Genomic DNA, 13,632 nt, shown 5'->3' on the forward strand with positions numbered 1-13,632 from the left:
AGCAGAAGGATCAGACCAGTTGACAAGCCAGTCGAAGGAGGCAACATATAGAGAAAGATGATAGAAACAGAAGGGATGAAGCCGCCTGGCCACAGTCACCAAGCTTATCAGTTCTGGACAAAGAACAGATCTCAGCTCTTCCACAGGCCGTCTCCTACTTCAGCTGCACCCTCTGCATTATCAGTTATCACAGAACACGTGCACCGCAAACACTGCCCTTAAGAAACAGAAGTTTATCAGCATCTTTATCAGAAACATAATGACCACAATCCCCCTCTCTATGAGGGGCAGAAACTCATGGGACTGGTCCTCCAGCTCCATCCCCGTGGTGGGACCTGCTGTCCAAAGGGACTCACGCTGCTGCAGGCCTGTTTCTGGGGCTGGTGGAGGGGCTGCTGTGCCATCCCCAGAGCTCCCTGCACCCCACCACTTACACCGCTACATGACAGGATGAAGCATCAAGGGCTGCTCCTACCTCCTTCTCTCGCTGTCAAACCAGACACCACCGTATGCCTGGTCAAGATGTGGAGGACAGCATTTACCCAGTCAGCAACTGCTGAGTCATTACTTGTACATGAATGACAATCAGGAAAAGCAGAGAATGGGGGAGAGTGGATAAAATGCAGTATAATAGCTGAGGAAAAGTTTGGCAGGGGTGAATAACATGATCTTGTGCTGTAAAGTCACCTGTGCAATATGCCACGTTAATAGTAATGTATTGAGTAGGGTTACCCTGGTAAGCAAGCCACGTGCTAAGCAGGGCAGTGGCATAAGCGTCTGCCCTCCGTGTGTGCTCCCCACGAGGCTCTGCTCTTGGCTGGCAGCCCAGCACTGGGGCGGCACCCTCCACAGGTCACCCCTCCCGGTGCAGGCGGCAGGGAAGGATCTGCCACTTCACAGGTGAAAAACACAGTTGCAGAAGAAAAAGATGCATTGGGAAGCTAATGGGGCAGCAAACAGGTCTGGGTTTGGCCAGGTGTTACCACCATCGCAGCGTGGCGGAGGCAACGCTTCAGTCTCAAATTGAGCACTGACTCCTCCACCGCTGACTGAGCACGGTTGCCTGCAGCGCCAAGCTCTAGCATGCTAAACTAAACCTAAACACAGAAACAAGGAAATAGCACCGTGGACCTTCACCTCCCTCTTTGAATGCAATTCTTAATCCAGCCAACCCAGGCCTCTGCCAGGTGTGGCTGCTGGGGCCCTCCCGTGGCCCTGTTACACCCAAGAGTAGTGCTGCCAGCAACAGCAGCGCCACCAGCTCTGATGGCACAGGCTGCACACTGCACAATCTACCTCTCAGCTTTAAGTTATGAACTATTTAGGCCCCCCCCCCCATACACTTACCGGGTTACACACTCAACACAAGGCAAGGGGCAGGGAAGGGAAGAGAGCTGTGCTTTCTCTCAGATGCCGGCTCTCACGAGCTCAGCAGAGCAAGAGGCATCCTTCTTTACTGCTCTTATCCAATCCAATTAAGATTTCAGCCATCCCCTCTGTAAAATGCTGACAAAGCCGTCATTGCTGTGCCATCCAACTACCTGGCAAATAAACATCTTCACACTGAATGGTTAAGGTTAACTGTTATCTGAATTTACATTTGGATTCCCTATAGGAGAATAAACTTGAGAAATATAAGACACTTCCAAGCCATAGCGTGTGCCACAGACCCCTGTTCTGGGGCCACATCTCCACTCCAGAGATGTTTCTGAGCTACCTCAGTGCAAGCAAAAGAGTGTGCCCGAATCCCATGCGAAGTATAACAGCATCAGAATAGCTCACATCGAGATTCCTCTCTGAGAAGCCAGCAGCGTCAGGGACCCACGGCAAACTCGCTGTGTTTCAGACAAAACGTCAGCTTCCCATTCAATGCCCAGTTTCTGCTCCTCAACTGCAGTAAAACAGGAATGGTCTAACAAAATCACCTATTTCTTATACCACACTTTCAACAGTGATCCTCAAAGCTCATTGCAAAGGAGCTGCTGCTGCCTTCCTCAGCATCTTCATCTCTGCAATGGTGAGAAGGGGCGAGCCCGCTCCCACAGCAGGCAAAAGTGAAAGCCAGGACACTCTGCAGCCCCAGCCCAACCCTCTTTTCACCATCCTGTGTAGAGGCCCTGCTGCAGAAAGGTAACACCACCCATCAAAACACCGGCCTAAAGCTGGGTTGACAGAGACTGGACTTTGGGACAGATTTTAGTCCCAAGACTCTCAGGGTTTTTTTAAGCTTTTCTGTAAACACAAGCTCTACCTAGTCCACACAAACACAAGCTCTACCTAGTCCACACCCATTTCTGCTCTCATTGTGCAACCGGGTGCTAAAACTGCAGGCTCTTGGGCAGCAAAACAACTTCCTACATTGCATTTATGCACAAGGGTGTGGATCAGGAGCGCTATATGAATTGGAGCTCATAAGCACTCCCATAAAGTGACATGAGCTCTCAGTGAGGACTCCATCTGTAACAGTCTTAAAAATAGCTTTTCGCATATCCTCGAAGCATCCCTAACGTATGTAGCTCCAATATATTCCCTCATGCATTCTTGCACCTAATCGTGAGCAGTGTGAGTCAGTAAACTGTATCAGAACCATGGAAATAATTTGCTTCAGACAGGAGAGAAATCAGTATTCACTGTACGATTTATATAAATAATAAGATTTGACCGAGCCAATTGCCACAAACAGCATAATACTGGAATGTAATTCCAGGTAACTCCAGCGTGCACACCCTGCTACCAAGTCAGGAATGCCTTGTTTCAGCTTAGTTTCATCCATTCTAAAACCTGATATTACTTTAAGAACAAGAATGTCCCACAGAGGAACTATGCGGAACAGACACTGAGATGTGAAGCCACTATTTGAATCCAAGTACTTTTCAAGAGTATACGAGACTTTACTGTAAGCACAGCTGCTTTTCTGACAGCTCTTCTAGCTAGAAGTGCCTCCTATACCAAGGCTGGCTACTGCCCTAGCCCAGCCTGGTTTCCTTCTATTCTGGACAGCAGAGAATGTGCCACACTAGCAGTGCTGGGCCAGTACTGCCTTCTAGCCCCATGTACCTCCACATGAGAGAGAACGCTCAGTAGAAGCACAAAAGCCACAACAAAGAGGTCGTCAGTGAGAAGCTGAGAAGCAGAGAAACAAATTCCTCTCCTCTCCCCAGCAGCTGTTGCTGGAACAGGCTCTCCTGAGAGGTGGTGTGCCTCACCTCAGAGACACTGAGAAGCCATCCAGACAGAGCAGCAAGCAGCCAGTTTTGAGCAGGTCTCCAGAGGTCCCTGCCAACCTCAACTGCTGTGTGGTTCCGATTCACATCTAGACCCCTCTGCCCAGGCAGATGTCCCTGACTACACCAGCTACGGAAACAGCCTGACTGCAAGCAAACTCTTCCTTCTGCTAATGCTGTTGATGAAAGCTTGTCTTCCCTGACCTTGAAGCTGTGTTATCTGCTTTGGCTGCAAGAAGGCGATAATAGCTCCTGACAATGGCAAGAGTCAGCTCTGAGCCGGTGGAACAGGAAATCCCATTTCTCAAGCCCTTCAAAGCCTGCCAGCCTGCCTGGCACAGTTTCTCTCAGCAGCACTCAGTGAGATTAAAGCACTAAAAATAACCCACACAATAAGCTGTGCATTTAGAAGAAGAAAGGACTTGCCCTCAATGTGGGTTTCCCTTCCACTTGTGGCCTCAAGTATCCCCAGACAGTTGAACTGCTAGGGTTTTGTTCTCCAAATTAAACAGGAGCTGCAGCTGCTGAAGTGGTTTTAAATAAAATAAGAAGATTAAAGGGTACAACAAAGAACTAAGATACATTCCAGTTTTTAAACAAGTGTCTCTCTTCCCTCCCTGTTGTTTTCTATAAGAAACTCAGAGCTAAATCTGCTTCCTTACCAAAACACTCTGCTGTTCTATCATGAGCTCACATAGAGTTGGTTGTATACAGCCAAAATGCAGCAAAGGTAGGGGGGACCAGTCCTGCAGACCTCCGTACAGAAGACAATCCCTGTGGGCATTCTGCTGCAATGTTTAAGAAAGTGTCCAAACCTGTTGGGTTAAATGCAACAACCCCGCCCCCCCCCCCCCTCCCCCCCAAAAAAAAAAAAAAAAAAAAAGACATACCTCTTAACAGCAGGCACCCGAATTAGCACTACTGAGAGGCCTTACACACATTTTGGTGTCTTCACAAACGCTGGTCTTTGCCTATGCCTAGTGTGAACCATTAAAGCTCAGTCATTTGTATCAGATCACTTTCATTAAAGACAACCTGACTACTGAGGAAATTTTCATGCATCACTTGCGAAGTCTGGACAATTTGCATTAGTACTCTCAAACAGAGCTGACTTCTTTCTCGGCCCCCGAACAGACGTACACTGACATGTGGCAACGAGAATCACCTTTATGACTACAGGCTCAGCTGCTCATTCGATGCATACACACTATTTATTGCTTATACAGCACATGTCAAGTACTGGCTCAATTAATAACAGTTCACCTTGAGCACAAATACATTTTTCATGTATGCATGTATCTAAACAAAGTTATTATCCACATGCACGCAGACAAACAGCAAGTGCCAACCACTCTCACACACTTACCTTCAATTTACACTCAGAAGGTCATACGCTGTGTTGTTTTACCCAGAGGAAATCAGACAGATGAACGTTGAATGTACTACATTTTTTAGGTACTGGGTCCAAGGGGCTGGGCTCTCCAAGAGAAGCAGAGAGCAGAGCTCAGAATCACAGCAAATGAGGCGCAGGTGTCATGGCTCACAGCAGCCACTCCTGGTTGGGGGTTTGGGCGAGGACAATAGCCACTGCCTGACAGCAGAGATAATCCAACTACCTCAACGACAGAGGCAAACCAAAATTCTCTGCTGCATTTACTACTTGCCTTTGGATTTAAGCTACAAAACAGGAAGGGTGTTTTGCAAAGAATACTTTAAACATAAACTCAACTCACCCAGAAGTACAGCTCCTCCTGCACACTACAGGTGATAATATAACACCATGGAACTAGAGACTGTGTTATAACATGGTCAAACAAGAATGCAGAATAAATGTGGGTAGGCCCTAAGCATGAGGTCCTTCACTTTGCAAGCTCATTGTTTTCTTCTTAGAGCTTTTGGAGACCATCGTTAGCAATTCTGGGGACCCTAACTGTGAATACTGCTAGGGACATAAAAAGATCATACAAGTTTATGAACATTTCTGGAAACATAAGAGGGAGAAGCACCTGTAGAAGATGCACACACCTGTTGCCATGCTGCTGCTAAATCCCATTGCCCTGTGTTACCCTCCAGCCCAGTGCATCCTCTGCCTTTCAGAGCTGCAAATGATACACAGATAGTTCCCAGTTCAGGGTTTCCAGTGTTACAGGGACCAAATTCTGCAGCACTTGTGATTCTCCTCATCTTTTGGTCTTTGTCATCTTCTCCACTCCCCTCATGCTTCTCCTCCCTCCCCTTTGGCTTCAGCAGACCAATAAATCTCCTGAAGACCTCCAAACCACTGTCTTCTTCCCAGATAAGAGTGTATTCTGTATGAATAACATGCCTGATATTGAAGCGATTGTGCTCCTGTCCCCCTTCGCCCCTCTGACACATGTGTGTGTCCCTCCTGCTGCACCCTGCCTGCACAACATGGCTGCCCAGGGGCTGCCAGCCGGGGCACAGCCACCACAGCTGTATCGGGCACTGTCCTGCAGCTGGTGTGCCCTTGCCAGCCCCCTGCCAGCCTGCCCGCAGAGCTGCAAGGCTGTGCCAGCACCTCCTATGCGGAGCCCCGCAGGCCGGCGATCCAGGCTGCGGGAGGTGTCGCAGGCCGCAGCCACTGCCACGATGCCCCTGACAGGCGATGGCCCCAGCGCCCCCAGGCCCTGTCCCCACTCCCCAGCACCACCACCCAGCACCCTGCCCAGCCTCAGGCGCAGCGGGGGTGGGATGGCAGCAGCTCTGTGAGGCCCTGCAGATGGAGGGAGGCCCCAGGCCCCCGCCCCCCGCCCTCGCCTCGCAGCCGCAGCTGGGTTGGCCCTACAGAACCTTCCAGATGGTGCCACCCACCTGGGGACAGCGCTGCCCCAGCCCACTGCCCTGCACTCCTGCAGGCCCACCTGCTCCTCACCGCCCCCTCCAGCGGGCTACCCCCGGAGCTGCCCCTGCCGCCCGTTGCCTGCCCGGGGTCAGCGCTGCTGGGCGCTGCTGGCTGCGGGCTGAGGCGGGTGCTGCTGGTGGCGGCTGGGCATGGGAGTGTGGGGCAGGGGCTGAGTGCCTGTGGAGGCTGCTGGGGGCCTGGGCCAGGGCCTGCGCCTGCCATGGGCCTGCCCTGTGCCTGGGCCTGCTGCAGGCCTGGGCCTGCCGTGGGCCTGCCCTGCGCTTGGGCCTGCTGTGGGCCTGGGCCTGCTGCGGGCCTGGGCCTGCCCTGCGCCTGGGCCTGCTGCGGGCCTGGGCCAGCCAGGCCACATGGGGAAGTGCCCACACAGGCCTGGGTGCCCCTCTAGCCCACAGTGGCCAGAGCTCTGAGCCTCCCGGGCAGCGGCCAGCCCAAAGCTTGGAACCCACTGCCCCGGTGGGCCCCACAGACTGACTGGCCCCCCATAAACCCCCACCCAGCGCAGGCCGGGACCTACCTGAGGAGCTTTGTCAAATGTGTGTGACTGTTTCAGGCGGGTGGAGGAATCCTTCCTATGCTAAACCCGGAGGCACCATGAGCAGCTCAGGCTACAGAAAAGGTCACAGGCAGCAAAGGTTTGTGTCGGTACCGCCGTTTCCATCCAGCTCCCATCTGTAATGTGGGTTAATTCACACGTTACAGCAGACAAGCGGCCCTGTGGGGCCAAGCGGCCCTCGCAGACAGGGTGGGTGTCTGTGCAGCGAGGAGATGGTGGCAATTCCACGGCCAGGAGGATGCTGCCCCATGTGCCCATCATCCTCGACTCCATCGGCGCAGGAAGGTGCGAAATGCTACTTACGGGCCTGGTGCTGGCCGGAAGTTTGTTTTCATGGACATAAACAGGACACTCCACAGCTCGTATCTTTACTGAATGAATTTATTGGTTTTTGAACTAAAGTTGCTCACAGTTATTTAACAAGGGATACATCAGATTTTTTTGTCCATTTTAAACCATTAAATAATGTCAGTTTGTGTCTGTATATGTGTGTGTGCGCGCGTGTGTGTCTTCAAAGTACAAAATAGGAAGGATAACAAGAGGTATTGCTTTCATTTATTCTTATATCTTGTGTAAGTAATCCCCTTCCTGCTTGTACCACATGGGTTTTGCTGATATAGGTATTTTTAAATTATTATTATTATTTTGTATTGAAATCCCAGCCTTTTGTAGAGGTACAATGTAACAGAAGCATCAAAATCTATACACAAGGGAAGAGAAAAGAGGGAAAAGAAGGACGGGGGTGATGGGAGGGGAGCTTGGAGGAGAAGTAGAGAGAGGGAGGAGGCAGGAAAGACAACGAAAGCAAAAGAGACTAATTTACAGCAATGTCATGCAATTAAAACTGCCCCCCTCTCCTGCACCCTTGCCTCCCCCCCTCCCCAGCCATCACCCCCTGGTGTCTGACATGCACACAGCAATACGAGAGAGAAAAGTTTAAGAATAGGGAAAATAAATAAATAAATAAAACAAGAAAAGAAAATAAATCCCTCCCATTTGGGGGAATGGGGAAACGGGGCAAAAGTCAAAGGTCTTTGCCCCAGTTGTGTCTTTTAAAAATTCTTTTTAATCTTCAAACCTATGTACAAGTAAAACTGGTCCAAGAAGGGGAAAATGATTAAAAAAAAACAACAACGACAACAACAACAAAAAAGAACTCATCCAACATTATCATTAAAAAAAAATAAATCTTGCGATACAACATACACCCATAGGAACCCAACGAGCAGCAATCGAAGGTCATAAAAGAGCTGAACACTAATGCTAAGCCTACATTCTTAAAATCTCAGTCAAGAAGTACTTCTCACTGTGTTTTGTCTTCCACGCGTAAAACCACTTTTTTTTGTTTGTTAAACCTTTGAACTTGGGCCAGAATAAGTTACACTTGGTCACATAACTCTTGAGGAGGGGGAAAAAAGGCGGCAAGTCTTCTTTCTCAAAGTCACAAGATGAACGCTTACAAGGTTTCTGTGTCTTTTTTCCCCCTCCTCCCCAAAATAAATAAGAATCAATGTTGCCTCTACACAGTTATTAAACAGAAGATATATCTAACAGCTTATTTTTTTAAATATATATATGTATATATAAATAACCAAGACCTAATAACTGAAACACAAAAAAAAGGTCCCCATCCACCCAAGCCCACCCTCCTCCCCTTCAAAAAAAAAAACCAAACCAAACCAAAACCAAAACAGAAACAAAACAAAAACTTTATAAAAATATCTTGCAGTAATTTTTAAAGTTTACAGTAGCTTTGTGATTAAGTCTCCCATTGCCCTGACTCCACCTTGTCTTGCTCTGATGAACTAAGTGCCAGTGATTTGCACACACACACACACAGGAAATAAAACTCAAGGTAAGTCTCTTTACTTCCTCCTCTTCTTCTTTTTTTCTCTTTTTTTTCTTTTTTTCTTTTTTTTTAAGAAAAAAATCACCCAAGCCAACAAATGAAACTGGTAACTTAAAAGAAATAATAATACTGATATCAATGCAGCACTAGCAACACAACAATTGCCTCTAAATGCAGGGTGTGGTGGAGGATCCAGCTGGTCGAAGAAGGTCCCAGCGCGGTGGCACAGTGGCAGGGAGTTGACAGGTGGGGAGGAAGGTGTCGAAGGAGGAGCAGCAGTAGCAGCAGTGGCAACTGTGCCTGGTGGCGGGAGAGACAGTCCTTGGCAGAGTCTTGTCCCTCTTCTTTGCTACCAGAAGTTGCCTTTTCCCTAAGTTTTAATGTTTTGTTTGTATGTGTTTATTTATTGAACCCCCTCTCCCTCCTAAGTTTACTCCTTTCCCCTTCCAGCAGGTCAAAAAGCAAAATGATACAGTATAAAAAAAACAACCGTTTTGTATATAGATGTATGTACGTATGCATATTTATATATAAATATACACACATATATACATGTATATATAAAAAAAGGGGGCAAAAGAAAAGGAAAAGGTGGTGGGGAGAAAAAGAAGGTTAAGAAAATCCCGTAATGAAGCTCCCCAATATTGTCTTGGTTCAACGCTTAGTTTTGAGTTGCTCCTGGCTGGTTTCTGATGAGAACGCGCTCTGGATTCATGAAACACTGCGCTCCCGCTACACCCGTCTCCTGCCCCGCACCCTCCCGCTCCGGGCTGAGAGTTCACCTGCGTGGACAGAAGTTGCCAAGGGTAAAGGTTTCACTCCAACAATTTGCAACCTCCTTTCAGCCCAGACTCTGCAATCCCATAACTGAGCAGATCTCTCTTGTGGAGCACCAAAAAAGAAAGAGGGGGGTGGGGCAGGGAAAGGCGTGCACTGGGGAGGTGTCTGGGGAGAAGTGGGGGAGAAACCCACTTCCTGAAGGGAGAGGGGAGGCTGGGAACCTCAAACAGGACTGGTCCTTGGACAGTCTACATCGGTTGCCTTCCGTCAACAAGTGTCCGCAGAGCACAGAAGGTGAAGCCGTGGCTGACATGTTAACTTTTCGGGATAATTCCTGGTAGCAGAGCGGAAACAAGTGGTGTCGTCAGAAACACAGAGAGAGCATGAACAGAACAAGAAACAAAACAAAAGAAAACAAAAAATAATAATAATAATAATAATAATAAAAAACCCAAAAAATCAGGAAGGAGGAAAAAAGCAAAACATTCAAAAAAAGGGAGGAAAAAAAAAACCAATTGAAAAAACCACAACCCAAGATCTGGTGAACTGGGTTTGTCATCTGTGCTACCTTTTCTTTTCTTTCTTTTCTTTTCATTCTTTCATTTGTTTGTTTTTGTGTTTGTTTCTGAGATATATATTATATATCATATATAAATATATATATGTATATATATACAGTCATTCCTTCATACAAAATTTGTCTATAGACAGTTTTGTACTGTTGTGGCAAGGTATATACATCCTTCTAGTTTAGAGGCTAGCTTGCTAAGGAATATTCTTTCATTCTTTCTTGCTTTTTTTTTTTTTTTTCCTAAGTTATTTAATTTTTTAATGTGTTTATTTAAGGTTGGTCTTGTAGGCCGACTGATGAGACCATCTTTGCCTTGTCTTTGCCAGCAGGGTACTTATTGTCTCCTCTAGACCCATAGTCATTAGAACCGGAATCGCTCCGCTTGCTGTTTGCGCTATGCTTGGTTGGCGTGCCGGGGGGATGGCTCACCTGCCCGTTCTTCTCGTCTGAAAAAAGTTGTTTAATTACGTCAAAGAAGTTACTCAATGGGCTGCCTGGGTACACAAAACAGAGGAGACAAAAAAAGAAAGAAAGAAAGAAAGAAAGAAAGAAAGAAAGAAAGAAAAAAAAAAAAAAACGAGAGGGAAAGAGAGAGAAAAAGAGGAGAGAAAGAGAGAGAACAAACAAACAAATGAACAATGGGGTTTTTAACGAGAAGAACATGATGAGGAGATCCAGAGCCACGTGCGTGGGGGTGTGTGGGGGATGAAGACAATGAGCAGGAAGAGGAAGAGTGTTTAGGATGGGAGACCTACAGAAATAAAGAGGCTGGGACCAGAAAGCATCTAAGGAAAGGTCCTGGGCTTCTCCTGAGCGGGGAGCACTGCTGTCTCACCTAGCAGGAGGACACAGTATGGTGTGGCTGAAATAGGTCAGTCTATTACTTGGAGTCACTTGGCCACTCCACGCTGAAACGTCAGTGAATGTAATGCTGGATACAGGCAAATCCCATCTTACTGCTGCTGTTACAAACACGGGGCATTTCTACGTCATCGCCAATTGATGCTTTGCTAGACAGCCTTGGGCTCTAGCCTCTGGCTACACTGGGCATCAGGCTTTCTTTGCTTGCATTTCCTTTCTTTCTGAGCTATCTCCTTGCTCACCTTCCAGTCACCAAGCCTGAAGCACCTGAGTGCTCCAAGGGAAAGAGCATTTGAAAAATAAGCTACGGCTGACTTATTGCCACCTGCATGTACGGTTGTGGCTTGCACTTGGAAGCTTCTAAGCACCTTCAGAACCTTCTTACGAGAGGTACCTGGAAATGAAGATGCTGAATGCATGGTGGAAGCAGGCTGTGACGCATCTAGCTATTCCGGGACCTGCCAGCATCAAGAACTACTTCCCCACTGTCCTGAATTCACGTTCTTTCTACGATACAGCCTCCGTGGCTCTGACACCCACTGTGGCAGAGCTGGAGGTGCAGGGCTGCCTGCCGGCACAGCAGGGCTCCCCTGACGCCAGCCACTCCAGCAGGCTGGGTGCTGGGCTAACACAACCTCTCGTGCCGTTTGCCCCACCGGCAGCAGGGCTGTGTGCTGTTCATCTCGTCCAGCCAGGGGACGTGTGGAAGGTCACACCGAGGAAAGGCTCTGGGGTGCTACCGAGGGAAAGGGACCAGCTACTCCTGGAAAGGGAGCCTTTGGGGGGCATTTCTCGTCCCTTTTAATTTTCTTGAACTGCGGGATTAATCCTGATCAGACATAGGAGCGGTCACACTGAATTCTCTGAACACAGATATAGAAGGTGTTTTTTATCTAACACAGACCACGGAGGCGATGCCTGTGTGTTAGCATTACAACCGCACGATGCTTTTCTCAATATTATGACTGTTGGCTCCATTGTTCTAACAAATCCGAATTATTTATATCTCACCTAAGTAATTTCATTCTCCACCTCCCAGAAAGGAACAGGCCCCTTGTATCTGCCTTCCAACACTGTGGCATGCTGCGTAGAGTGGAACCTTTTGTCCCCAAGATGGGAACATTCTGTTGGGAGCAAAGGGCTTTCTTCATAGCAGAGATTGCCACTTATCCCCAGCTGGTGGCACGGGTGGCTTGGCAATACTGTATTTCCCTTCACTTTCATTACAAACAGAAGCAAGCAAGTTACTGCAGCAGGGAAGTACCTTCTATGCACGGTAACTTGTCTGAGGAGCTTGTTGAGTGCTTGCTTATCCTCCAACGGAAAACGCTAGACAGACATCAACTGGCTTTTATACAAAGGAAGAGGAAATACATAGGATTTGTGCCCTGCAACACTGAACGTGTCACTCTTTGTTTTTCCAGCCCCACGCTGATCAGGTAGTTGCACCTTTCTCTGCGTGTGAAGAGGCACCGAGAAAAATCAGACAGCTGGCATATACAGCGAAGGATCTCAATCTTATTAATTTAATTCATTCCTTGTCTTCCTCTACTTGCTGCTGTGTGGTTAACTTCCTGCTGGCCCTGGTTCTGCCTGTGCATTCAGTTACACCAGTGCCACAAGAACTGGCTGTCAGCTTCTGGAAGGGCATCATTCAGCTGACTGACACCTTAGAGACGGGCCCAAACAGCCAGGCAAAGCACATGTCTCAGTTTCTGGCCAGGAAGAGAACGGCTGTCAAACTCTCAATCGCTTTGGGGTCAGACCTGCATGAGCTCCACCTGCTTCCTTCCACCTGCATGCAAATGCTTTGGAAGGGGGAAAGCTGTTCCACAGCTATGCCTTCTGTATCCAAGCTTTCCCCAAGCCTCCCTGAAACTCTTTTAGGTTTGTGGGCGCATGCTCTGCTCAGACTCATTCCTGCTTCTTTTAGGCGGATACACTTTTTTTTCAGTGAAAAGAAAGAAAAAAAGAAAGCAAACACTCAGCCTTGAATGCAGGAATGTGGGCAGATCTGGTTCTTATGTGGCTTTGGACCCCTCATCTTCATAAGCAAATGGAGTCAGCAGAGAGAATGAAAAAAGAGCACTGAAAAAAATGCTGGAGAGGGAAAGACTGCTAGGTTGGGAGAAGAGGGGAGAGGAATATCTCTAGTTATTCAGCTGAGCAGTTTATTCAACAAGCTTAGAGGGAAAGAAGAGGGCAGAGTAAGCAGGGCTCTGCAGGAATCAGGGAGGCTTTTTGTTTTCATGTAGACAGGAACAGCAGACAAAAGTACAACTTGCAAGAATGGAGCAATAAAACATTAAAAAAAATATATTTATATATCTTGTATTTGCTGAGTCCTGATACAGGATTTTTAACCATCCTATTAAAATATGCAGCCCCTGTTTCATCCACCCTTTCTCCTCCCCATGCCCTACTGGCTTTCAAGTGCCTGGAGATTTATTGCAGCAAAAGTATTTAACAGTCTGCTTTTCTTTGCCTGTATCACCACTGGATTCCTTACAATCAGCATTTTCAGTTAAAATTTTAATGGGAGGTAAGAAATCCTTGGGGATGTTTAAAGAGAGCTACTGAAAAATAAAATAGGCCATTTCACTAACCCTTTCCTTCCTTTGCCTTTTGTAGTACCTGGTCTTGTAATTAAATACTAGGTAATAATGCTCTCCTACCCTGCAGTCAGGGAAGAACTGATCCTACACCAAGCAATACAGACCATCACTGCACTGATGCTGCCCACGTGACAGCTAGTTAGCCCACTCTCTTGGGCTGGCCTAGATGCTGGTCCTTGGATAGACAAAGAGTCCTCACATTTTTCTCTGGAGATACATAAACATGGGTCAGCTACGTTGGAAGCATGAAAATGGTGTGTGGCGTTGCTTCTCTTAGTTCTCAGTTCCCTTTGGG

The 13,632-nt window shown here is 47.7% G+C and overlaps 1 protein-coding gene across 15 annotated transcripts in view; it reads right to left on the reverse strand.

The window, feature by feature from the left end:
- Window positions 1–7,024: 7,024 nt before the first annotated feature.
- Window positions 7,025–13,632, reverse strand: part of BRSK2 (BR serine/threonine kinase 2) — a 315,350-nt gene continuing 308,742 nt past the window's right edge. For 7 of the 15 annotated variants that reach the window (XM_055814154.1, XM_027785014.2, XM_027785005.2 and 4 more), the window contains 2 exons: window positions 10,291–10,355; window positions 7,025–9,624 (listed from right to left, as the gene is read on the reverse strand). In XM_055814154.1, the coding sequence (XP_055670129.1) occupies window positions 9,352–9,624; window positions 10,291–10,355 (338 nt within the window). In that variant the 3' untranslated portion in view covers window positions 7,025–9,351. Of the gene's footprint in view, window positions 10,356–13,632 lie in introns of all 15 variants that reach the window. The other 8 variants (XM_027785015.2, XM_027785006.2, XM_027785003.2 and 5 more) reach the window with 3 other exon arrangements.

The sequence above is a fragment of the Falco peregrinus genome, chromosome 9 (genome assembly GCF_023634155.1).
Source record: "Falco peregrinus isolate bFalPer1 chromosome 9, bFalPer1.pri, whole genome shotgun sequence".
In the NCBI taxonomy this organism is placed as follows: Eukaryota; Metazoa; Chordata; class Aves; order Falconiformes; family Falconidae; genus Falco; species Falco peregrinus.